General features: G+C 42.1%; 2 protein-coding genes across 2 annotated transcripts in view; one reads left to right on the top strand and one right to left on the bottom strand.

Moving 5' to 3' along the window:
* Positions 1–651: 651 nt before the first annotated feature.
* Positions 652–25,143, bottom strand: part of KIAA1958 (KIAA1958 ortholog) — a 146,269-nt gene continuing 121,777 nt past the window's right edge. Inside the window, exon 4 of the mRNA XM_053656150.1 lies at positions 652–716. Within this exon, the coding sequence (XP_053512125.1) occupies positions 711–716 (6 nt within the window). The 3' untranslated portion in view covers positions 652–710. The remainder of the gene's footprint in view (positions 717–25,143) is intronic.
* On the top strand, positions 10,787–25,047 carry INIP (INTS3 and NABP interacting protein). Its single transcript, XM_037152728.2, has 5 exons — positions 10,787–10,936; positions 12,811–12,888; positions 18,674–18,776; positions 20,997–21,087; positions 22,169–25,047. Exons 2-5 carry the CDS (start codon positions 12,864–12,866, stop codon positions 22,262–22,264), a joined length of 315 nt encoding a protein of 104 aa, XP_037008623.1. The 5' UTR covers positions 10,787–10,936; positions 12,811–12,863; the 3' UTR covers positions 22,265–25,047.

A 25,143-nucleotide genomic window follows, 5' to 3' on the forward strand; every position in this document is an offset into this window, starting at 1 on the left:
TCAGGGGGCTTTCTTGGCCTACATGATGCTCCCCCAGGAAAGCATGGCCAGCAAAAGTATCTTCCCCTCCCTCTTAATTTAATCTTTTTATTTTAGACTACTTTTAGACTTACAGAAAAGTGGCCAAGATACGACAGAGTCCTCACCTACTCCTCCCCCAGTGTCTCCTGTTGCTAACACCCTAGATCATTGTGGTACATTCGTCACAACTAAGGAGCCTCCGCTGGTACATTAGTATGAATTAAACTGTGTACTTCATTGGCTTCCACTAGTTTTTCCCTGATGTTCTTTTTCTGTCCCAGAATCTCATCCAGGGGACCTCATTACGTTTTGCAGGCATGCCTCTTCTCCTCCGGTGTGTGGCCGTCTCTTAGACTTTCCATGTTTAGGATGACCTTGACCGCTTTGAACAGGGTTGATCAGGCCCTTTCACAGCAGGCCCCTCAGTCTGGGTGTGTCTGGTGCTCTTCTCATGGTTAGACCGCAGAGGTGAAGGGCCGCTCTCATCCCAGCATATCGACGGCACATACCATCAGCATCACCAGTCATCATGCTGGTGGCCTCGCTTACGTGGTCCAGGTGGTGTCTGCCAGGTTTCCTCACTGGAGCTACTCCTCCCCGTGACCCCGTTTTTCATACTGTAGTCTCCGGAAGCGCAGTGCGAAGCCCGGTTTGGCTCCTGTCTGACCACTGCTGTTAGGCCCCCATTTTCAATGCTGTTTGAAAGAAAAAGTTATCTGGTTGAGGTGGGTCTCAAGCATCATCTGAGCGCGCACCACATGCCCCGCAGTGACCACACATGGGGCTGAGCAGGACTCAGCCTTTGGAAGCGCTCCTCTCCTTGGTCCTGCACTCTGGGCCTGGCCCTCAGGGTTTGCTCCCCACCCCCACCTCAAGTTTGCTGAGAGAGAAACCTCTCCCTCAGTAAGTATAATGATTTCTTCTCCAGATCCGCTTAAGAAGTGGGAGGGCGTTTAATTAAAGGCTAGGGAAAAAAACGGAGAATACATTCCAGATGCAGGTGTAAATGTAAAAATCAAATACTAGCAGAATATTTAAGTAATTTTAGAGAGGAGACCTTAAACCATACTGGACACTGGAAACCTAGAAGCTGAAAAAGAAAATATAGAGATACTGGACCACAGGAGGATTAAGGAAGTTTGATATTAAAATACCACATATGAAAGGGCAAATTGTGATGGGGAATTGAGGACGATAGCTAAAGGGCATGGATTTCTTTCATTTGTGTTGGCCCCTGTGTATGTGAAAAAAATGTCTGATCCATGAAATGTCAACAAAAGCAGAAAGAGACAATTTTTGTTTATCCTGCTGGCAAACTTTGAAAGACCAATAAATTAGAATCAGGTGAGGATTCACACTTTAAGATACCTCAAATTTAAACAATTTAGGAGCCATTTTCAAGAAATAGAATCCAACAATTTAAGTATAAAAATTGGTCCAAAGGTGAATACTTATTTAGAATAAGAAAATAAATCACAAGAACTATAATTTTTATGAAACTGATAAGCATCGCAAATCTCACAAAACTTTTTAACTGCCTGACACACCTATGAGATACTATTTTTCATAGTGTTTGGAAGCATAATCTTTAAGAGCCTCTTCATTAGACAACAGTTTTATAACACTGTTTTTATAGAGAGAACAGAAAGACAATGAAGTCTTTCTTCTAGCATGGTTGATTGAATTTTTGTTGCTATTGATAGTTTAAAGAAGTTTCAGCTTCAAATTCAATCTGATATGTTGGCAGGCATAAAATGTGTGGCTTGCCACGATGCATATCTGCTGTCTGTACCAATGCCACAGATTTTTAGCCTATAAACCCAGAAATTCTTATGCCATTTTAAGTTCCACTCAAAAGAAGAAAAAACATTTTTGTGGCATTTATAATTGTATATACTGCTTTATCCAGGATAGTCTTAATAGGAGAGAACTTTTGGTTTTGGCTACTGATCCGTGAGAATGGAGTCATTAGCTTACAGTTCAACAACTCTGATGATGGAACAACAGTCTACAGACAAGCTTCTGGCTTCACACATTTCAACCTTTGTTTCTCCTCCAGGTCCCTGTACAACTAGTGCCAGGCGTCGTAAGACAAGTTCATTTCATAACATGACCTCTGGCCCTGTGTCTGAGGATACATGGAAGCTATTTCTACGTTAGGATGTCTAGCAATAACCCCACTAGGCACAGAAGCCACAGTGAACTTGCTGCATGCGCCCCACTAAACTGAAATAGATACATCCCAACCCAACCTCCAAAAGTGTCTGCCACCACACTCCAAGGCCATCTGACCCAAGGGGAAGTGTGGACAGCAGGCAATGCAGAGCAGAAAGGCACGGTTGTCTTAACTGATTGCAGATACATAAACTTACTTTTTCAAATATTGCAAAAATAATGACCCTTGTGATTACATGGCTAAGACTTCTCTCCAGGCCTTGGGAGCGGGGCTGGGGGATTGGGAGGGTAGGAATACATGTTCAAGTAAAGGTCGTTGAAACATAACCTTCATCATCATCACATGAAATCTGCCTCCACATCACTGCCAGTGAGGGGACAGGGACCCCGGTGCTTTCAAAGTGTCAGCACACAGGTGCGGTGCTATCAAAATAAAATCACTGGTACCAAAGGGTACAGGTGCAGAGACGTTGGTTGCAGTATTGTTTGTAGGGGCAAAGAGAGTGGAAAACAACCTACACATACAACACGAGGGGGAAGGTTGAACAAATATAGTCTGTACACACTATATTATGCAGCAATAAAAAACGAATTAGAGCTTTATGCATTGGGAGGTCTATGAGAAGTTAATTAAAACATCGAGTGATGAAGTAGTATGTACAATGGGATCACCGTATACGAATGAATGTGTACGTGTGTATGTTTATACAAGAATAGGAACCCACATGCTAGGATAGGACCGGAGTGTTAAGGGATTTAACCTCGGGTGAGGGGACCGCCGGGCAGGTAGGGGCAGATCGAATTAACATTTTCTTTCCACAACTTCCCGTTGTTTACTTTCACACATTACAGTGAGCACTTACTTCTTTTGTAATTTAAACATTCTAATGAGAAAAGAATTTAAATCGAAACATATGAAACGCCCGAGTTAAACATTTACAATACCCCTACTTCTTTTCCTACTTCTCACACAGTGAGGGCGAAGCATTATTATTTGTGTCAGCCAAGCTCTTGGCTTGGCTGAGCCTTGCTCCACTCCTAGACTGATAGAATTATAAAAAGAACATTAAATGACAGTGCATAGCATTTTTAAAACTCTTATCACAGGCATCACTTTTTGTTTCTAATTTAATTGATATGCTACTCAGTAACTGCAAGCAGATGTCTCGGGCACAGTCCTAGACTTCCCCCCTTACAGCTGTGTGGTCCCCTCTTCCAACTCACAGACACACTGCTCTGTGTCCCAGTGTGTCCCCCCCCTCACTTTGATCAGATGTGAGACCTGTGTTAACAAGCAAGGTTGAATTCGTGTCACAGATTTAAGGTGCACTACAGAACTATTTACATTTTAGAAAAAAAATTCAATTTTACTTATTAGAATTTTTATGCTTCAGAATTATGTCTTTTTGCTGTTAACTTTACGTATAATATGTATTTTTAAAAAGACTTTATTTACTTTTAGAGAAAGGGGAAGGGAGGGAGAAAGAGAGGGAGAGAAACATCAATGTGTGGTTGCCTCTCACATGCCCCCCACTGGGGACCTGGCTGGCAAACCCAGGCACGTGCCCTGACTGGGAATTGAACTGGCAGCCTCTTGGTTTACAGGCCAATCCACTGAACCACACCAGCCAGGGCTATACTGTGTATTTTTAACTGGAACTGGTATGTTCTCAGAATCTGTATTTTGAGGATGATCTTTAAAGTTTTCTTACTATTCTGAGTACATTCTGAATATAAAATGTAACACAGCATATGCTGAATCATCTGAATGACCTCTGTTTTGTCAACTAATAAAATAGATGTCAGTTCCCATACTTACATTTAAGACCAAGAAACTATCAAACATTTCAACTCTAATTTTCTTGGTTTTAACCTGTATTATATTTTTCCCATTACTATTTAGTCCCCTTAGATCCCCCTGTCCCCAGCAATCGCCACACTGTTGTCCGTGTTCATGAGTCCTTTTTCCTTTTTGCTCAGTCCCTCTACCCCCCCACCACTAGCTGTCATCTGTTCTCCATCGATGAGTCTGTCTCTGTTTTGCTTATTAGTTCAGTTTGTTCATTAGATTCCACATATGAGTGAAATCATATGGTATTTGTCTTTCTCTCATTGGCTTACTTCACTTAGCATAATGTTCTCTAGGTCAAAAAGAAGAAAACTCTCGACTTTAGCTTTTCTTATGCAGCAGGCTTAACACAGGTAAACGTACGCCTACCTGGGCCCACCTGAGCATTTGTGGGACCTGGGGCGAGAGTACAGATGCAGGCTCACATTCCATACGTTCAAGCATTCGAGAGTTATAAATCAAGCTAACAAATATGTGTAAAGCTATGGCTTTAAAATGACTGAAAGTTGGCTCAGTATCAAAGACAACTTACTCTATTATTTTTCATGTGTAGGTGGTCTGTTGATATTTGATATAAGTAATAAAATCAATACATAAACAGTTTATAAAATTTCTTTTTCTTGCCTAACAGCAAAGTAATACTTATATTACTATAAGATTATAAGATGTAGCACATAAACTGTGCTCCAATGACAGTGTTAAAAGGTAAACTGAGACATATTAAAATTGTTACATGTTTATTTGAGCAAAAATCAATTCCAAGTGGGCAGCACCAAGCCAAGTGGTTAGGAGAGCTGTCCAACAGCAGCTGGGGACAGACTATAGAGCAAAGGCAGAAGTAAAGTGAGGAAATTACTGACTAGTTATACCTTAAAGCCTAGTTGGCTGTTTGTGATTGGTTGTCCTTAGGTTTCGATTTCGTAAACTTTGAGGTTTTTGCAGGCTTCAACTTTGTTTCTCTTACACGAAGCTGCAGCAGCATGAGAACCACCTCCGTCTAATGGCCTCCTTGTAGTTAATTTAGCAACAGTAATGTCCAATGGGACAAACTTTGTTACGTAATTATAGTTCTTAGACAGTTTTTTATTAATTTCAATTTGAATAAAACATGTCCTCTAGCAAGTACACAACTGAAATAGCCAGTTAAATTATTTAAGTGGCACTTAGACTCAAAAACGAATCACACATTTTATGTATCGTATTAAGACACTGAGCCCTGGCTGGTGTAGCTCAGTGGATTGAGCATGGGCCTGCGAACCAGATGATCGCGGTTTGATTCCCAGTCAGGGCACATGCCTGGGTTGCTGGCCAGTTCCCAGTGAGGGACACATGAGAGGCAACCATACATCAATATTTCTCTCCTTCCCCTCTAAAAATAAATGAATAAAATCTATTTTTTAAAAAAAGACACTGAAATGGGGATGCATAGGATAAATCATTATCACGGAATATTAGTTTACATTTTAATTTTATTCTAAACGATCACTTACAATGCGATTTCCACCATCCCTTAAAGCAGCTTCTAGAGTCATACGGCAAATAATTTTCACTCATGTGTTGGAAATGACAGCCTCCAAACGGAGTCACTTGTGCTAAGCCCGTATCATCAAACCAAAACCAAATGCCTAACTTATCTGCAGTTTCAACCTTCCCTAGGAGTGTAATCTTACCCAGTCAGCTTGAAATTTCTTGGTCAGCACCAGTGAAATGATCCACTTTATAGACACTTTTTGTCCCCCAAAGGGAGGTGATCTTGCCAGAAATAACCCATTTTTTTCTTCAGAACTTCTGTATCCCACCTCTCTCTGCATTTAAAAACCTTTCCTTTTGTGTAGCTCTTTGGTGCTCCTTTCTGTTCCCTGGATGGGATGCCACCTGATCCAAGAATCCTTGAATAAAGCCAATTTGATCTTTATATTCAGAGACAAATTGAGCTTTATCTCTAAAGGCACCAGAGGCATACAGGGAGAAACTAAAGTGTCTGGCATCCGGGTGAGAGCTGGGAGGCGGCTTTCTCCCAGACAGAAGTGCTGACAGAGGCCATTTTTCTCTTTCGTAGCCCACTCCCCACAGAGCCAGCAGGCAGGCGCCCTGTCTGAGACTCCACCAGCCTGGCTCACACTGTGTGCCTCTCCCTTGAGATTCCTGGAGGCTCCACCCTGCCCAACTTTCAGGCCCACTGGAGTCCGATCACCCCTGACACCTTGATTATGGACTTCCTGGCCTCCGGAATTGTAAGAAATAAAATTCTGTTGTATATAAGACCCCCAGTCTACAGTATTCTGTTTAGTAGTCCCCTTCCACACTATGTCAAGGTTGGGCTGCATGATCAGCAGTATGTGGCAGAGGCAATGGGTATGTTCCTTCCAAACTCAGGTTATAAAGGGCACTGTGACTTCTAGCTTGGCCCCTCTTTTTCATTCGTGCGTCACTTGCTCTGGCATTGAGTTGCCATGTCATGAACAACCCTGTGGAGAGGCCTGTGTGGTGAGGAACTGAAGCCTCCTGCCATTAGCCATCCTGAGTGAGTTTTGCAAGCACATCCTTCCACCTAGTTGAGCTTCAGTGACCATATAGCCCCAGGTGGCATCTCCACTGCAACCTCACAACAGATCCGGAGCCGGCTACGCTGCCGAGATCGCGGCCCCTCAGAAACTGTAAGAGAATACATAGCTGTTACTTTAAGCCAGCAAGTTTTGGGGTAATTTGTTACAAGCAATAGATAGCTGATACAGTAATTGTCTCAAAGTTCTACACCCTCGATTTTAAAGGTTGTCTAGCCTAACGCATTTCCCATAAATAATTTTATCACAGAATGGCAAAAGAGGATTAGGGTGGCTTCCATTGGAAAACAGGGACTATTCTCAACTCTACTTTGATATTGAAGGTCTATAATAATCATAACAGTTTCAGGGTGAAGTAATTCACACCCTGCTACATTGAGTTTCTTCATCATTTAATAGAGTCACAGGACTATAACATGCATTTCTTTTACCCTGGACTTCCCCCTAGTAGATATGTGGGAGCTATGACCTATTGACCAAGTACCAAGATATCCGGTACAACACAGACCTTTCATAGTTGCTGCCGTCACCACCATCTATCCCCCAGAACTCTCTTCATTTTGTAAAACTGAAAGTCTATGCCCATTAAATAATTCTCCATTCTCCCCTGTCCCGAGCCCCTGGCAACTATCAATCTGCTTTCTGTCTCTATTATTTTGACTGCTCTAAGTACTTCGTATGAAAGGAATCACACAGTAACTAGAGTTCCTGGACCCAATTCCAATGTGGGGGTCGGTTACCCCACACCAACAAGCTATTCTCAGACGCTAGCAGGGAACAAAGAAATCAACTCAATTCTGACACTATCTGCTCAGAGACAGTATCAGATTGCACATGTTAAGGAACATACACACTTCCCCCAACACACACACTTCAGATGCGAGACACAGCCCAGGTTAGTGGTGCTTCTGACCAAGTGACTACAGATTGGAGGCTCCAATGACCCTTACTTGGGTTCGATTAATTTGCTAGAATGACTCAGAACTCAAGAGAAATCTGTTTATTCACTAGATTATTGGTTTTCTACAAAGAATATTAAAGGAGACAAATAAGGAGCCAGATGGAGAGACACATAGGGTGAGGTCCCGAACAAAAGAGCTTCTGTCCTCATGGAGCATGGGGCCCGTCACCGTAGCACAGGGAAGCCTTCTGGCTCCCCAACTTGGAAGCTCTCGCAACACCCACTTGAGTCTTTATGGAGGCTTCACTGTGTGAGCACAACTGATTAAATCATTGGCTGTTGGTGACTGTATTCAATCTCCAGCCCCTGCCCATCCCAGGAGGTCCAGGGTGGGTGGGGGGTACTGAATGTTCCCACCCTATAATCACTGGGCTGGCTCCACTGGCTACCACTCCTCATCCTGTGGTGCTTTTCAAAAGCCACCTCATTCACAAAACAAAAGACACCTTTATTACTCTCAAGCCTTGGGAAATCCCAAGGATTTCATGAGTTGTGAGCCAAGAATTGTGGTGAAGACCAATAGAAATGAAAAATGCATGTTTCTTTTAAGTCACTGTGTGTCACACACAGTATTTGTCTTTTTGTGGTTAGCTTATGTCACTTAGCATAATGTTCTCAAGCTTCATGCATGCTGTAGTATCTATCAGAATGTCCTTTTTTAAGGCTGAATAATATTTAATTATGTATATATTATATATTTTATATAATGCTGTATTTTGTTTATCCATTCATCTGTCAACCAACACTCGGTTTGCTTCCACTTCCTGGGTATTGTGAATAGCGCTGCTATGAACACGGGTGTGTGAATACATATCTCTTCAAGGCCCTGACTTCAGTTCTTTTGAGTATGTGTAACCAAATGCAGGTCTGGCTGCTTGCCGCTGTGAAAGCCACTACTTGAGAGGCAGGTGCTGATGTTTATTTTCAGGTGCCGGCCACTTCGAAGATGGGGGACTCATGTCACAAAGCCCACCTCCTGGGGAGACTGGGGACTTACTTCTCAAAGCCCATCTCCACATCTCAGTGGAGACAGAGGTTTTTAAAAGGAGAGAGAGGAAACAGAAGGACAAAGAGATAAAAGAGGGGGTTGAAAAGTGCTCTACGTGCAGACGAGCACAGTCCATTCCGATGAGACGAGTGATGGTCCGGTGTGCATCACCCCAGTTTAGCCATCCCGGCTCCATGTCATCCTGGCTCCATGGCCGAAGGTCAGCAAATCTCTCAGAGCTGAGATGCCTGAAGTTCACAGTCTGTATCTTCTGAAGTTAGTTCCTAGGACTCTTATACAAACATGCTGTTCATCTATAAGTTACATATTATAGATGTAGAAGTCAAAGTCAGCACTTACAGCAGCAATGTCAACAGAATGGCGGGGTTGGTTGCAATCCCCTGTTATAATATTCCACTGTTATAGATATACCCAGAAGTGGAACTGCTGGATCATATGATAATTCTATTTTTAATTTTTGGAGTAACCACCACACTGTTTTCCACAGTACCTATACCATTTTACATTCCTACCAAGAGTGCACAAGAGTTCCATTTTCTCCACATCCTCACCAACACTTATTTTATTTTATTTAAAAAAAATAGTAGCCATTTAATAGGTGTAAGGTGTTAACTCATTTATTTTTATTATCCTTTTAGAGATGACAGAACTGAACAACCAAAAAGTTAAACAAGGGCTCACAATCATTAAATGTCAGAGCTGAGATTTGAACTCAAGTAAACTGACTATTAACCAATATGTTAAAATTCTTGTGAGGCAGAAGTTCCAAAGTCTTTCAAGAAGAAGATGGAGGGGTCAAGGACTAACTCCTACCAAGTAAAGGGCAAAATGATTAGCAGCAATTTATCTTTCTTTTGATAATGTTCTCCCAACCCTGGGAAGATGAATTTGCCAGGAAACGGCAAATGTTCTGGGGGTAGAACTCTTTTTTCCCCCCTTTCTCCTTACATAAACTTTGTTCAGAATGGCCAGTAGGGACTTAGTTTGGAGCTTTCTCAACGCCCCAGTTTCTGTATTGTCTAGTGGGGCAATTTAAAACCTAATGTTCTCCAAGGTTCTATCAGTTATATACATATCGGTCATTTTCTAGTCACTCCAGTCATCAAAACACCTTCAACTGAAAAGGATCCAGGATAACTAACAAAACACTCATGAGTTACACTTTATATCTAGATTAGTCAGCAAGAGCTGGTCTCAGAGGAGTTCCTTCCTTCTAAGCAGAGGTGACATGTGATATTTTAGAACCTGGGCCCTAGTATATGGCAGACCTTCAGTCCTTTGAAACTCTGCCAGCTACTTGACAGAGTAGTAAGTAACTCAACGTTTCTTAGCCTCATACAAATCAGGGACGACAAGCCTGGAGGTGACACACAGGAAGCACCTAGCAGGCAGACAGCATTCAATAAACGCTGGCAGTGTTATTGCTTTAGTCAGGGAACTGCGAGCCACAACATAGCACATCCTAAACATCTACTGTTGAGAAAATATCGATTATCATGGACATATTCTAGAAAAGATGCGTAACAGATTAATGACCACAGAACATGCGACATACATCAACATAAGGTTAGCTTTTAATGAAAATGTACAGATCTAGTGTGCTGGAATCAGGTATCAGGAGAGAAACCACTAGGAGTGATTTAGGGTTCTCAGATGTAGCGCACCGATTTCTTAAGTACAGGTTATTAAACAGTACTAAAAACGTCTCCCTTTTAGCGCCTTTCTTATGTGTATAATTATGCAAACTATAGAAAAGAAAAATATTCCTGGGACTTGTGTGTGTGGACCTGCAATCTGAGGGAAGTGTTACAGTTTGAAAGCGAGCGCACCCTGTGAAGACGCGCCCTCCGAGTTTAGGCAGCAGCTGCGACTCAGTCCCAGTCTGAGAACCCACGCAGTAGCTGGATCAATCAGCCCGGTGGTGGCTTCTCTCCAGCCAGTGTGACCTCGAGGAATGGGCCACTAGAAGGTGCTAGGGACCCAGTCGGTCTCCGCCACGCCCCTACCTTGCTGAGCTAGCAGGATACGTCATTGCGCCCCGCCCACTCAAGCACCGCCCTCAAAGTGCAGCCTGCATCTCCCATGAGCCTCTTTGGCTGTCACTCTACGGAAGGAAACTGGCCCCTGCATTGAGGCTGCTGTAAAATACGAGCGTCCTGGGCAGCGGCTGTTTGATTCGGGTGGGGGGCGGGACTTCCGCGTCTCCGGGTTACGTCATAGAAGGCGGAAGTGCCGCGGGGGCGGGAAGGTTGTAGAGCCGCACGTTGGGCGAGGTTTGCCGGTCTTGAAGTGGTCGCGCCCCCTCGGAGAGAGCGGTCCGACGGTGAGGCACTCCGGGGCGCGAACGCGTACGCACGGTAAGTAGGGCCGCTTGGCGGCGCCGGGGCACGGAGGTGTGTGGCTCCAGTGCTGACCTGCTGTCGTTGTCTCTGCTGCCACTGGGCATTGGCCTCTCCGCTTTCCTCGCTTCCCAAAGTTTCTCACTGCTCCCTCCTCTCGGCCGCGGCCCCAGCCCCGCCTGCCATCCACGCCCGCCTGCGGGGACCCTTCTAGGGTGCAGGTCCAGTCCTTTCACGTCCCTGACGTTGACCTTCACCCGATGCGCCCTCATAATCCGGCTTCGCTAGCCCCGTGCTTCAGCCGCAGGAGGTGTCTAACCATAGTTTGTTCAAAACCCATGTCAGTTTGCTAGTCCCAGTGCTTCCCCCAGCTCCCCTGAAGGCCTCTTTCATCACGCCAGGAGAACCTGCTCCTCTCTGCTTCCAGAGCTGTGTTTACACCTATTAAAGAGCGCGTTTGTTAAACTTTTTTAGTGTGGTTGCTTCAATGAGACTGTTTTCCCACCTATTATATGTTCCCAGAGGGCAGGACTAGGGTGTTACTTATGTGGGATCTCCCTTCGTTTCCTTTTTAGCTTTTAGTGCGCACACTTTTTGTTGGGTACGTTTCTTTTTCCATTAAAAAAAAAAACCTTTTACTATTATTTTATTACAGTTGTCCCAGTTTTTCCACCTTTGCCCTCCTCTGCCCATCTTACCCCCCCCACTCCCATAGTCAACCCCCACACCGTTGTCCATGCCTGTGGGTCATTCATACGTGTTCTTTGTCTATTTTCTCCCCGCCCCGCTGGTCGCTGTCAGTGTGTTCCATGTTTCCATGCCTGTGGTTCTATTTTGCATGTTAGTTTATTTTGTTCATTAGATTCTTCCTATAGGTGAGATCATATGGTCTTTGTCTTTCAACAACTGCCTCATTTCACTTAGCATAATGCTCTCCAGATCCATCCATGCTGTCAGGAAGGGTAGGAATTCCTTCTTTGTTTCTGCTGCATAGTATTCTATTGTGTAAACATAATGCAGTTTTTTTATCTACTCATTTATGATGGGGACTTAGGCTGTTTCCAGCACTTGACTATTGTAAATTGTGCTGCTATGAACACTGGGGTGCATGGGTTCTTTTGGATTGGTGTTTCAGGGTTCTTAGGGTATAATCCCAGCAGTGGAATTGCTGGGTCAAAAGGAAGTTCCATTTTCAGTTTTCTGAGGAAATTCCATACTGTTTTCCACAGTGGCTGCACCAGTCTGCATTCCCATGAACAGTGCACTAGGGTTCCCTTTTCTCCACAACCTCTCCAACACTTGTTTGTTGCTTTGTTTATGATGGCCATTCTGACCAGTGTGAAGTGGTATCTCACTGTGGTTTTCATATGTATCTCTCTGATGGCTAGTGGTGCTGTCACTAGCATATGTCTCTGAGCCCTCTGTATGTCCTCCTTGGAGAAGTGTCTGTTCAGACCCTTGGTCCATTTTTTAATTGGATTGTTTGTCTTCCTGGTGTTGAGTCGGATGAGTTCTTTATATACTGGGTATATTTTTTAAGTGAATCAAAAGGCACCATAGATGAATGAGTTTTCTTCCTAACACTGTGTCCGTATTGATGTTATTGACTGATACATGTGGTGGTATTTGGTAAACAGCCTAATGATATATTAAAGACGGTAATGCTAAATGTTGCATCAACATCTGCAAGAATAAACATTTACCCTTCATGCTCTAATTAAATACTTGAGGAGCTTGCAGAGTTTGTTTGTGATTTGTCTGTGTTCTTTTCAGAAGTTATGTTTCTGAAGAGATGAAGAAAGTGCAAATGTCTCATAGTAGGAAGGCTGACAACTTCTAATTTATTATTAAAGTATGGTGCATTTTTTTCACAGATGTACACTTTTTTACAGGTGATTGTAAAGTGCTGAGCAGTTGCCACTGAACAGTTAACACAAATAGGAAGATGGCAGCAAACTCTTCAGGACAAGGTAATGGCATGCTGGAATTGATTGTATTAGTAGGAACTTTTTCCTCATATAGTAAATGTATTTTAATAGAAAATTGGGCATTAGGCTGTTACTGTAGCCAGAAGAAAAAGGAAACAGCAAAGTAAAACCCCATATTTGAAGCAAGTCTGACATTGTATCAGATATATAACATCTTTAATAGCGATTAATCCCGTATTCTAATATGTTAAGATTACTCACATCACAAACCTTAGGTCCTCCTCTAAAATCTGTTTTCTCTTGCTCTTTTACTTGAAATCAGAACACCTTTAAAGCAGTTATAATGTCACTAAGCTGTATCCATACCTGTATCTTCATTTGCTCTGAACACTTTCATACACTTTTCACCAGCATTACACTAGCTCTCTAAAACAAATCAAGTTAGACACATCCTAAAGACATTTCTACTTAAAAGTAAGTTTTAAAAGGTAAAATTTAATTTCTGTAAAGTATTAAGTTCTACTTTGTAAGTAGTTTCCTACCCAGAAACTTGAAGGAAACTCCTATTTAACTCACCATATTTTTTTATTACTCATCTCTGTTCTGATCTTTTCTGATTTTTAAAAAAATCTTAGTTTCATCTTATCTTAAACTCCATACACGTGGAACCATACACGACTGGACTCGTTTGTGTCCAGCCTCTCGCACTCTACTGTCCAGGACATTGACCCACGTGGTGCCACGTGCACCAGTCGTGCCTTTCTTTCTAGTGGGGAGTTCTGCTCTATGACTTGACCCCAGTTCAGTTGTTCATTCTCCTGTGGGGAGGCTTTGGGGTTGTCTCAGTTTGGGCCAGTGTGAATAAAGCTGCTCAGATTGTTTGCTGTAAGCCCCTTTGTAGCCATTTGGATAAGTTTCTAGGGATGGAGCAGCTCAGTGTATAGTAAACCTTATGAAAAACTGGCAAACCTTTTCCCAGAGTGCTTGTACTGTTTCCATTCCCTCCAGCAAACTGGGGGAATTCTGGCTGCTCCACACACAGCACTGGCTATCTTTTTTTTGTAGCCGTTTTCGGGGGTGTGAAGAGACATCTCATTGTAGTATTAACTTGCATTTCCCTGATGACAGATGTTGAGCAACTTTTTAACATACTCATTGGCCACTGGACATTTCTTGTGCTGTGAAATGTTTGTTCATGTTTTTTTGCTTGCTTTTTAAAAATTGGCCTGTTTATTTTTAAGGTTTTTTAGAGTCTGGATACAGGTTCATTGTCACTGCTAATTGCATCATCTGGTTCATCTTGGAGCTGGTTTCTGTTGACTGCACTTTTTTTTTTTTTTTAGTATGGGTCACCTTTGCCTTTTTCTTACTGTACTCAGTGAATCATTATTGGATACTGGATATTCTAATACATGGTAATGATTCTGGATGTTGTTGTTTTCCCCTGAAATGTGATTTCTCTTCTAGCAGTCAGCTTGGCTCAACTCAACTCAGACTCATGCCTCCCTCGTGCTGGGCAGAAGCTGAATGGACAAGCCCTTGCTTGTCAGCTTCCAGCTGCTGTTTATTGCTGGGCTGCCTGTTCTGTTCTCTCAAATCACAGGTCAACATTCCCCTATGGTCTTTGACCTCTTTTTTCCCAAGTTATAAGGACTCAGATTAAAAATAATTTAAACAGAAAGGAAAACTAAGAGAAGTCTATTTTGAAAAAAAATACGTGGCTAAAAATCACAGTGCAGTCCAAATTAAAATAAAATTTTAAATGATCTCTTCATTCTAACACAAATGAAGTTTACCATTTGCTAGATACTCCTTTTTTAGCAGTGGCAATAAAATGCAGTCATTTTTGGTGTTGCCTTTGATCCCTAGTCAGATCCACTATGAAACACAGTCAAAGCTGCTTTGGCTTTTGTTGTTCCTCTTTTGTCAGTTTGTTGGTGTCATGGAGCTGCTGCAATTGGCCACCAGCAGAGGGCGTCCGTAGCACATTCTAGAGACTCCCATACTCTCAATGAAAATTATAAATTGTTATTTGAACGTATGGCACTTTATTCTCTGTATCAAATTATCTCTGTGCTGGTTATGTATACAGGGACTACTTATTTTGGAGATTGAATGTCAGATGCCATAGTTATCTTACAGTGGTAACTGAAAGAACAATGACTAAGAAAACAATCTTGATCCCTGTTCTATATTAATGTCTGTGGCGTAGAGGACAGGATCCCATTGTGTTCATTAAGCCCTCTTTCCGGTGTAGCCTTCTGTTATACTGCAGTAGTAATCAGGACTGCTGAATTTTGTAAGTTCTTGGCAGACAGTTACTGAAGTCTCATATTCTTAGTATCCGCTGTGGTATAGAAACTTACTATTTGATCGAAGTAACATTTTGAGAATTTCAGTACGTAAAAGGTAGATTATCAAACTGGAATTTGTCCCAAGTACCATTCCTATGTTAAGAGTCTCTCATTCTTGGTGACATTAAAGTTCTGTGGTCTCGTGGTGGCAGCTGGGTTGGTCTAACCCGATTTCAGAGAAACCTGGTGCAATTCTGAGTAAAGCACGTGTATTCTTCTCTGACTATTTTATAATTCTCTCACAATGCTTGTGGAAAAACTATAAACCCTGCAGATGAAGGGGTGGGAACACAGATCAGGGGCCACTCTGGATGCTCTTAGTTGTGATTTTGAGCTGCAGTGTCGGAAGCGGGTGGCAGAGCTCCTGGGAGAGCTTGCCACCTCAGACCCAAACAGAAGTCTTACCTTAACCACCTGTGGTCCAGAAGGAAAGCAGATTCACCCCTCGGGCTTGTACTAAGGTATGCTGCCTCCGAATTAACACTTTGTCCCAGTGATGCATAACTTGCTTTTCTGGAACTTTTTAGCTTAGCTACAGTTCCCCGTATCCACCCGTTCCTCCTGCACCTGAACAAAAAAGGTCACAGCTATACTTTATAAGTGGACATATACTTATTAGGGGAAACAAAACACCTAAGTGTTTACTTAATTATTAACATAGTAACTATTATAGTCGACCTTTTTTTATAACTGTCTGTTTATGTACTTTAACTTTCCATTTTGTATCTTATGAATTTGTAGCTTATCATAGATTCGATCTGTTCCGTTTAGCTGTAATTATTATTCTCTGGAACGTTCCATTTGTGACAGTCTGGCTAATCTCAAGCTGGCTTCTTTGATCTTTGAGCGCTGTCCTGACCCTTTTAAAAAAAATCTGGCTTTCTGATAAGATATCCCAGGTCCATCTGATTATTTTCCTGCTCTAAGACGTAGAACTAGTGCTCTCAGAGAACCCTGGCTCCTTTTAATGGAGGATAGTATTAAACATTTTCTTTTTTTCTTTATCCTCACCCGAGGACATGCTTATTGATTTTAGAGAGAGGGGAAGGGGCGGGGGAGAAACATCGATGCGAGAGAGAAACACTGATCGGTTGCCTCTTGCATGTGCCCCAGCTGGGGACCAAATTGTCATCCCAGGTATGTGCCCTGACCCAGAATCGAACCCATGATCCTTTGGTTTACAGATGACACTCCAACCGACTGAGCCACACTGGTCAGGACTAAAGTATTTTCCTGTGAAGAAAATAATCTTGAGGGAGTTTATATTTCTGTAAACAGCACTTCAGTCCTTTCCAACGTGGCTAATTTTTTTGCTCATCATATAATTTAGACATTCTCAGATTTTTTAATTTGTTTCTTAAGAATTTTCTATTTTCTATTTATAGTCTCTCTAAATCTCTAAAAAGATGTAATTACATAATTCTCTTCTGAAAATGTATAAGCCTCTTCTGAAAAAAGGAAAAAAGTCTTGTCCTATAGTTGAAAATGTAGCTAGTGGTGCGATTTGCCTTAAATATTTGCAAGACCATATATACAAAGGGAAGAGTACCAGCTTCCCTTGCGAAGCATTTTCCACTTTACAGAGAATTCACTTTTGGATTCCTTTACGCAATATATTCCGGTGTATACCTATTCTTTTGTAATAATCTTTCCTTACTGTGTATTACATCTTTTTTAGGGAACTTTCTATGGTATAAAGTCAGTAATACCCATATTCTAAATTTCCCACCTAATATATTATCAGATCGTTTATAGTAATTTGTTTGTTTATTGGGATAACAGGCCAAGCCCTAGGTAGTAAGCAGAGTGACAGTAACACAGCCTTCCTCCATGGACTAAGAGCACTGGCAGTCAGAAACTGTATTAATTTCGAAATCGTACATTACTTTAGAGCCTATAGTTCCTACCTTTCACACTTCATTTTCAAGGCAGCAGGGAGTGACCGAAGCTGTCTTGTGCTCTGTCAGACGTGCGTGGGTTTTTAAGGAGGCTGTTCTTTCTTAACCAAGCCCAGAAGAAGGACATGTGATTTACATTTTTAAAAAGTTGGTGAATTATATGCAGTTGTTATTTTTGTCGGCAGAAAATGGTCAGATATAGGCAATTTAATAAATTTAATGCATAAAATAAAAGTTCTCTGACACTGGTTGTTATGTTTACATAAAAATCCTAATTGTATAAAGATGAGTTGATATTTATGGTTTGTGATGGTCCCCCTTATTAGAGGCCTAGATAATTAAGAAATTATTTCATCATTGAAACTGTTTTTTTATTGCCTTTATATAACACCTGATTTTCAAACCCCTTTGACAGATTGCCTTGATGGAATGAAGGGAATTGTTCATCAGTTGCTTTGGTGTTAGTTGAAGGCCTAAAACTGTGGTTTGTAAAATACAGTAGTCCCCCCTTACTTGTGGGGGACATGTTCCAAGACCCCCTGGGTGCCTGAAAAATCTCAGATAGTACTGAGTCCTATGTATATGACATGTTTTTCTATACATAATACCTGTGATAAAGTTCACTTTATAAATTAGGCATGGTAAGAAATTAACATGATAACTGATAATAGAACAGCTGTAACAATACACTACAATAAAAGCCATGTAAATGTGTCCTCTCCCTCTCAGAACATCTTATTGCATGGACAACATGAGTGCCCTGGGCAAAGGAATGATTCGTGACCTGGGCGGGATGGAGTGGGGTGGTACGAGACTTAGCTGAAAATGCTGCAAAATGTTGAAAATGCTACACGTTGGCATTTAATTTGGGTTTTTAAAACATTTCGAATACTGCTTGTAGGCCAAGACTCTGCAGCTTCTTCTCTAGATCTTCGGTAAGTTTGGAGCTCAGAACCAAGCCCCGTGTTAAGTGTCGGTAAAGCACACATCCTTCTGTACCCTGTCCGTCAGTCATGCCTCATTTCTTTCTCAGAATTGCTTTTCAGTCAGTTGCAGTTCTTTGACTTGTTCCTTGAGAGACTGTGTCACTTTGAATGAGAGCAGTTGAGAAAAAGAAATTATCATTTTGATCTGAGTATGTCTAATGCTTTTTCCCTCCTTGAAAGAGGCCTTCACAAAGGGGCCTACATCTGAGAACTAAGAAAATCTTCACTACCCGAGACTGACTGAACAGGGCAAGGTTGGTCCCTGCAGCATTTGGAGCCTCAGAGATTTTGTTAAAAAGCAAATGCTATTACTCATCCCTTGGTGGTTAAAATTATTTGGAACTGAGTCTTGGACTCCTCTGTCATTGTTATACCTTGCATATATCCATGCGTTGTACTGTTAAAGTTGCTGGGAAATGGGCAGTAAGATACAGTAACATCTGAAGCAACTCCTTACCAGTGAGTTCATTGTCATGCTAAGAGGGGAGGATGGCGCTCTCTGGGTTTCTAGATGGCCTGGGTTTATACAATAGCTCTGAAATGTTTTTTATTTCTCTCTCTCCTCTCCCAACCCTCCTTTCTTTTTTAGGTTTTCAGAACAAAAATAGAGTTGCAATCCTGGCCGAACTAGACAAAGAGAAAAGAAAACTACTAATGCAGAACCAATCCTCAACAAATCATCCTGGAGCTAGGTATTAAAGAATAATGTGGTTTTTATGTTCAGTAATACAAAAACCTATCTTGGACAGAATAATTGAAGTTGGTTGGCAATGGTTTATGTCTTTATCATAGGAATTTTCATTGTTTTGTTTCCTAGTTAGAGTTGAAAAAATTAGACAATTTATTTGATTCCATTTTAACCATTTTAATTCTAATTAGAATATTTTACTTTTCCTACAGCCTACTTTTTTTTAAAAAGTGTCTTGTATGATTTTACTGATTACTGAAATTACTCCACTGCCCCATTTTTAAGCATTCTGCAAAGTAGGTAAATTTAGGTACCTTAATGATCTCTGTTGTACAGTATTCAGTTTCTGTCATCTCAACTCTCTTCCCTCAGATTCACTATCCCATCCACTCACCACCTCACACTCATTTCTACTTTCTCACTTACTTACTCCTCGGACCACTACAGTCTGACAGCCAGGTGTCCCCCTCCCCCACCTAGAAGAGGCTTGCGCCTAGTTCATTTGCACCCTCCCTGTAGCTAAAACTGGAAGACCAAAGTCGTTTTCTTGTTAGAGACCTTAGTATCATTTGTCAGCACTGATCACTCTCTCCTTAAAGCACTCTCTCCTTGGCTTCCATTCACTGGTATTCCGCCACCTTGCTTTCTTTAGCAAACATTTCTCCACTGCCCGTCTCTTGAATGTTGATGTTCCTCCGAGTTCTGTTCAGGACCCAGTTTCCCAGTCGACATCTTTTTCCTGGAGAGCTGCATCCACTCTCACAGCCTGTTAGTAATGTGTAGCTAACTTGTACACATTCGCCCCTTTAACCTGCTTCTCTCTCCCCAGCACCAGGCGCCTCTTGGACGTACCCACTTCAATGGGCTACAGGCCTTTCAAACCCTATATTCCCCAAAATGAACTCATCTTCCCTTCTCTTTCTTTAACTAGTTACTTAATATTCTTTGGTTTCTTGTCTCAGCAAATGGTACAGATCCACTAGTTATCAAAGTCAGAAATGTGAACTCGAATTATTTATCATTCCCTTTCACTTTCATCTCCAAGCACTTACCCCTGTCTTATGTTTACACTTTGCAACGTGTCTCAGATCTGTCCATTCCTCTTCATTTCCCTGGGCCGGCACTGTCATTTCTGTCCTCTGTCACCACACCTGCCCCCTCACTGAACTTCCCTGTAGTCTCTCTGAAAACCAACAGGGTTGCCTTAAGGTTAGGGCACGTGTTGAGCGGAAGGTGAAGACAGGGTGGTGCAGAGCAGCCCGCTGCAGTGGCACAGCCGTGTCGGCAGTGACTGGCGTCCTCCTGTCTTTCCTTTCTGCCTTCTGCATGGTCAGCAGCTCCCTAATGCTCACGACAGGACTGCGTGCCCTGGGCCTCCCCTCCACACTGAGCCGCCTACAGAGGCAAAAGCCGGGAGGTTCCTATCCTCCATTCCTTTTTTAAAAGTGAGGAAACTATTCTCAGAAGCCTGGCAACAGACCACCCGTCGAACCTAGTTGCTTAGAATCAGGTACCTTTTTCTTGCCTAAGCCAGAAACCAGCAAGGATTATGGCATTTCTTACACCAAAGTTCAACCCTGAGGGAGCAGCCGGGGCTGGCCCCAAAGCATGGCACCATTGATGACTGAACTAAGTGTGGGTTTGCCATCAGCGTGGAAGAAGAGAGAGGCACAGTTGTTGAGGAGGAGATCGGCACTGCCTGCCATCCCTGGTCTTTCTGAACCGTCACGTGGTGCTTCTGGCCTGCCACTGCTCTGCTTGTAACGTTCCTCACAAGCCTGCTTTCTTAACTTCATATCCTGACACCTGCCTTCCTCCCCAGACTCATTTTTGCCCACCCACTTCGCCCCTCCCCAACCCTGACCTCCAGTCCTACTGAACTCTTAAGCTCTTCAGACATGTCAAGTTCCTCTGTCCTGCATTCTATACCTTCTGCTTGAAACATTCAGCTCTTCAGTTTTCATCATGAATGTAGCTTAACAATAGACTGGAGTACCTCAAGTCTGTTTGAAAGTTGGGGACCATAGATCATCAATAAAAAGGAGATCATTTGAAGTCCCAGTAAATAACACAGGCTTTCTTCATGTACATTCATGTAGACTGGGAAAAGGCGAAATGTATTCTGGAAGGTCTTTTTTTACCCCTGTTATATAATGAAAAACGTGATTCAAAATTAAGGAAGTGCATGCCTTCAACAGCCAAGTAACTAAGACTCCCATTTTAGCATCGCACTTTCGAGACCCGCCCTTAATAAGGACTTCCGGGATCATGCCGAGCAGCAGCACATTGCAGCCCAGCAGAAGGCGGCTCTGCAGGTGAGCGAAGTGTAACCGACAGTCCTGTTTCATGGGAGAGTCCTGTCTCATTGGAAGCCAGCACAATTCCCATTTTGTATTTATTTCAGTGGAGCAATATCAATAAAAATGTTCCACACATAATTGCAGTGGTTCGCTGATGTTCAGTTGTGCCCAGAGGACCCGAAGGACCAACAGAGCAGTAATGAAAATATCTTTTATGGTGTTGACTCCGCTGTGATTGACTCTGTGCCGTACCTGGCAAGGGATTGCTTGTGCTTAGGAGTTTAGCACATTTGGATGGACAGAACGATCTTAAAAGCCGAACTGGCTGGTTTAACAGTGTGAGTGTATCTGTTTAGTTAGTTAGGTATTTTCAGATTTGTCATGCCATTATATCCTTTGGTAGTCTTGCTGGTTTACTGTTGTGTGGACCCTTTAATGGTCTGCATAGCTGTTGTGCAGGAAATGTTTCAAGACTAACTTTTTTCCGTAGGAATGGGATAATCTATCCATTTAAAAATGTATTTTCTTCATGATAATAAACAGTTTTAGTATTCCACTGATGGTGGATACTTTAAGATTCCCAGAGACATGGTTATATATACTTTTAAGCCTCAGGATCTCAGAATTAGAGAGAGACTAAAGATCATCTCACTTGAGACAACCTAAACACGGTCCCTCTTTCTTTAGTGACAGAGGAAGTCACTGGTGGTTTTCTGTTATTTCAGTTCCAACATTCAGCTGCCTTGTTCTTCTTCTTCCAGCTGCTGCCCTTTTTTTTTTCAAGCTCCTGGTTTGTTGATCAAAAGCAGAGCACTTTGGGACCATTCTTGCTAGTTTCACCCACTTGAAGGATCAAAGTCCATAATTTGTGTTTTTGACTGGAAAAAAAATCACTGGGTAGAAAGTGTGCCAGGAGTACCTGGTACAACTTATTGATATGAATTCTTTATTATTGTCCATCTCTTGTGTATTTAAACAAAATTAGCACAAGAACTGATCTAGAAATAAATTTGGTCTCAAGTACTCAAAAAGAATAAGTTAAAGAATTATAAGTCTTAATGGCTTGATTGCTGTTTTTTTTTTTTAACTTTCCCAGCACGCACATGCACATTCATCTGGATACTTCATAACTCAAGACTCCGCGTTTGGGAATCTTATTCTTCCTGTTTTACCTCGTCTGGACCCAGAATGAAGAAATTATTTGTAATGAAACTGACTTGGTAACATCAAATGCCAAAGCTACTATTGTTCAGTGCTATACAAGCTGTGACTTTCAGAATTTCGGTGAACGTATATATTTTGCTCCTTTAAAAGAAAGGTATGTGCAAACGAAAGGAAAAAGGGGGTAACCTGGATGATGAGAGCTTTGGAAGCTGTATCTGAAGACTGATTATGCTCCCCATGACTGTAACTTATTTGTAATGCAGGTTGACTTTAGGGCTAAATCGGACTCTGAATTAGATGGTCACATAAACTCACTCCTGCGGCTCCCAGCTAGTCGAACCGAGTACGTCATGTTCACAATAGACTTTGAAGAACCATTCATAGTACTTAGCTTTAAAGAAATGAGGGTGCTTTTAAAAATGTGAACCAAAAGGCTTAAATAAGTTACATTCATATTCGCTGTTTATAGAATTGTTATAGGTATACCTTTTGAGTTTATAAGTCAACATACCATCCTGAAGTAATATCTTTAACTCATAACTAGTTTCCCTGTTCTCAACTTTAAAAGAAAACCCAAGACTAAGGTACTAGTCAGTCTGACACATCGTTTATAAGCCAATATGCCACTATAAATTAGGTGACTAAATGCTATTAAAAACAATGATATGAAATGTGGTTTTAAGTTTTATGCATGCTCTTATTTTATGTTACTACATGGTGTGCCTGTATGGTTTTTCTGTTCATTTTTATTCTAATTAAAAAACATATGGCAGTTGAGCCCCTTTTTAATTACTATAAGGAGAAGGAGTTAGGTCGAGCAGTTTCTCAACATGATATATCTTAAGCAGAATCTGAAGTGCTTATTTAAACATCCCCACTGCCTTCCCTAGTCCTACAGAACCAGAATCTCTTGATTCAAAATAAAGTCTGAAAACCATGGGTTAGAGAATTGAGTTTTCACGATATACAGGGTCTGGCACAAATGACGCCCCCTTTTTTTACTACAAACTCTTTTATCATAAAATCATAAGCATGTAATTCTGTAACATAACAGTACCACACTCAAGCACACCATATGGCATGTTAGGAGAAGTGTTCAAATTAAAAGTACAAATTATTACACCCACATTATTACCCTGCCACCCACACTCTGGTGTTCCTTCTGCTGGGTCCTGTATGTTTATAAATTCATAGTGTGCAGGTCCCTGAAACTTAGAGGTCATTTAGGTAAAATCCCCTTTATTTTACTTTTAATAGGATTCCAATGATATTTTATACTTTCTCACAGATACAGAATTTTATATAACAGCTTATAACTGAGCTCACCTTGGCCTTGTGTCCCCATCCTCTGTAGCGGAGGATCAAACTTACGCTTCAAATTCCAGTCAGGGCTAATATTTACTCCAAGTTCATCTCCCTTTTCAGCAAGCTTCTCCCTCCTTCCCTAGACATTCGCACCCACCACACAGCCCCATCTTACCCAAACTGCGACAGTTCTAGACTTGGCTGTGCCATTTAGATTTCCTCTTGAGGATCTGAACTGATTTTCTTCATCTGGTGAGTTGGCAGCTGTCCCCACTGTCCTGGTCACCGTTACAGCAAAGGTGCCCTTACTCGTGCTGCGGAGGAGCTCCCGAGGGGCTCTGGCTCCGGTCCTGCCTCAGGTCTCTCCAGCTTCCTGACGGTGGGCCTCATTTTCTTGAATTAATTTGACTAAGTTTCTGTTCTTTGTAATACATGACCTAAATCCGTGGTTCTAAATCTATCTACTTGATGCTAGGCAGATAGAAAATTTGGATTGTGGTTTTTATACTATCAAAGCCTCTAACTAATGTGTGACTTTTATAACTTAAGTTAAAGAGATCTGTTTTCCAGTGATACCTTTTCTAGTGTCTTAGCCTTTTCAATAGATGTTGCCTAAATCTGCAGTGGTCCTGGCTCCCTGCCACCCAAATCACTTTCAGATTCACTTTGGCTCCAGGTGTGTTGATTAACAGCTGCTCTTGTAAAACACTATGCTCTGGGGAGAAATGGTGAGTGACGCCTGCTCCCTAAGGAGGTCACAGTGGAGAGGGGCCTACTGTGGCCCAGCAGCGATGGCCAGGGAAGCCGGAAAGCAGCGAGGAGCGTGGGAGAGGCATCCTGGAGTCCAGGCAGGCCTAGAAGTAGCAGGTGGGCTTCACCTGGCAAGAAACGAAGAGCTGCTCCAGGCAGAGCTCAGGATCTCGGAATCAAAGAGAAGAAGGAGCTAAGACACGGAGCGGACCGCAGAGGATGCCGGAAAGGGCAGCAGTGGGCTCAGTCAGAAGCCCTGAGTTGAAGTTTCATTATTGCTTCCCTCTGATTGTGGGTGAATTTGCCTCACTCGCTTGGTTACCCTCTCTTTACATGTCACTCTATCCCACCTGTAATGTAAGAACCGAATAGTCCTTCTTCATTGCAGAGACGTAGCATGTGCTAATGGGAGGTTTCATTCCATGAATCTGTTTCTGTGTGTTTGTATATGTGTTTTACTTATTTGTTTATTGTGTCTTCCACCAGTGCGATCTCTGAAGGCAGGGATTTTTGTTTCCCTCCTTCTGTCCCTCCCTTCTCTTCCTCTCCTCCTCCCTCTTTGGTTATTCCTGTTTTAGTGGCCGGTCAGCCCCTACTTACTGAAGGAAGGAAGGAATGAATGAGTATATATAATCTGGATGGTGATATAAAGGTTTTGTTTTTATTTTCCTGTGTCTCGTGGTAATAAAGTATTGAAAGCCACTGCTAAATAATACTGGTGATAGTGCTTTGTATGATTCTGGAATAAAAACTGAAATGACACAATTTCAAAAGCAGATTTTTTTTTCCTGAACAATCTGTAAACTGTCTCATTAAGTGAATCTCAATTCTTCACTTTGCTTTGGCAATTGG

The sequence above is a fragment of the Artibeus jamaicensis genome, unplaced genomic scaffold (assembly GCF_021234435.1).
Source record: "Artibeus jamaicensis isolate MK-2021 breed Jamaican fruit bat unplaced genomic scaffold, CSHL_Jam_final scaffold_1964, whole genome shotgun sequence".
Taxonomy (NCBI): domain Eukaryota; kingdom Metazoa; phylum Chordata; class Mammalia; order Chiroptera; family Phyllostomidae; genus Artibeus; species Artibeus jamaicensis.

What these genes read in the sequence shown, in the direction of transcription:
- INIP (XM_037152728.2), top strand. Translation starts at nt 12,864, where the DNA reads ATGGCAGCAAACTCTTCAGGACAAG. An exon ending in AGCAAACTCTTCAGGACAAG is followed by an intron (nt 12,889 to 18,673) that starts GTAATGGCATGC and finishes TTTCTTTTTTAG; the next exon opens with GTTTTCAGAACAAAAATAGA. An exon ending in AGCAGAAGGCGGCTCTGCAG is followed by an intron (nt 21,088 to 22,168) that starts GTGAGCGAAGTG and finishes TAACTTTCCCAG; the next exon opens with CACGCACATGCACATTCATC.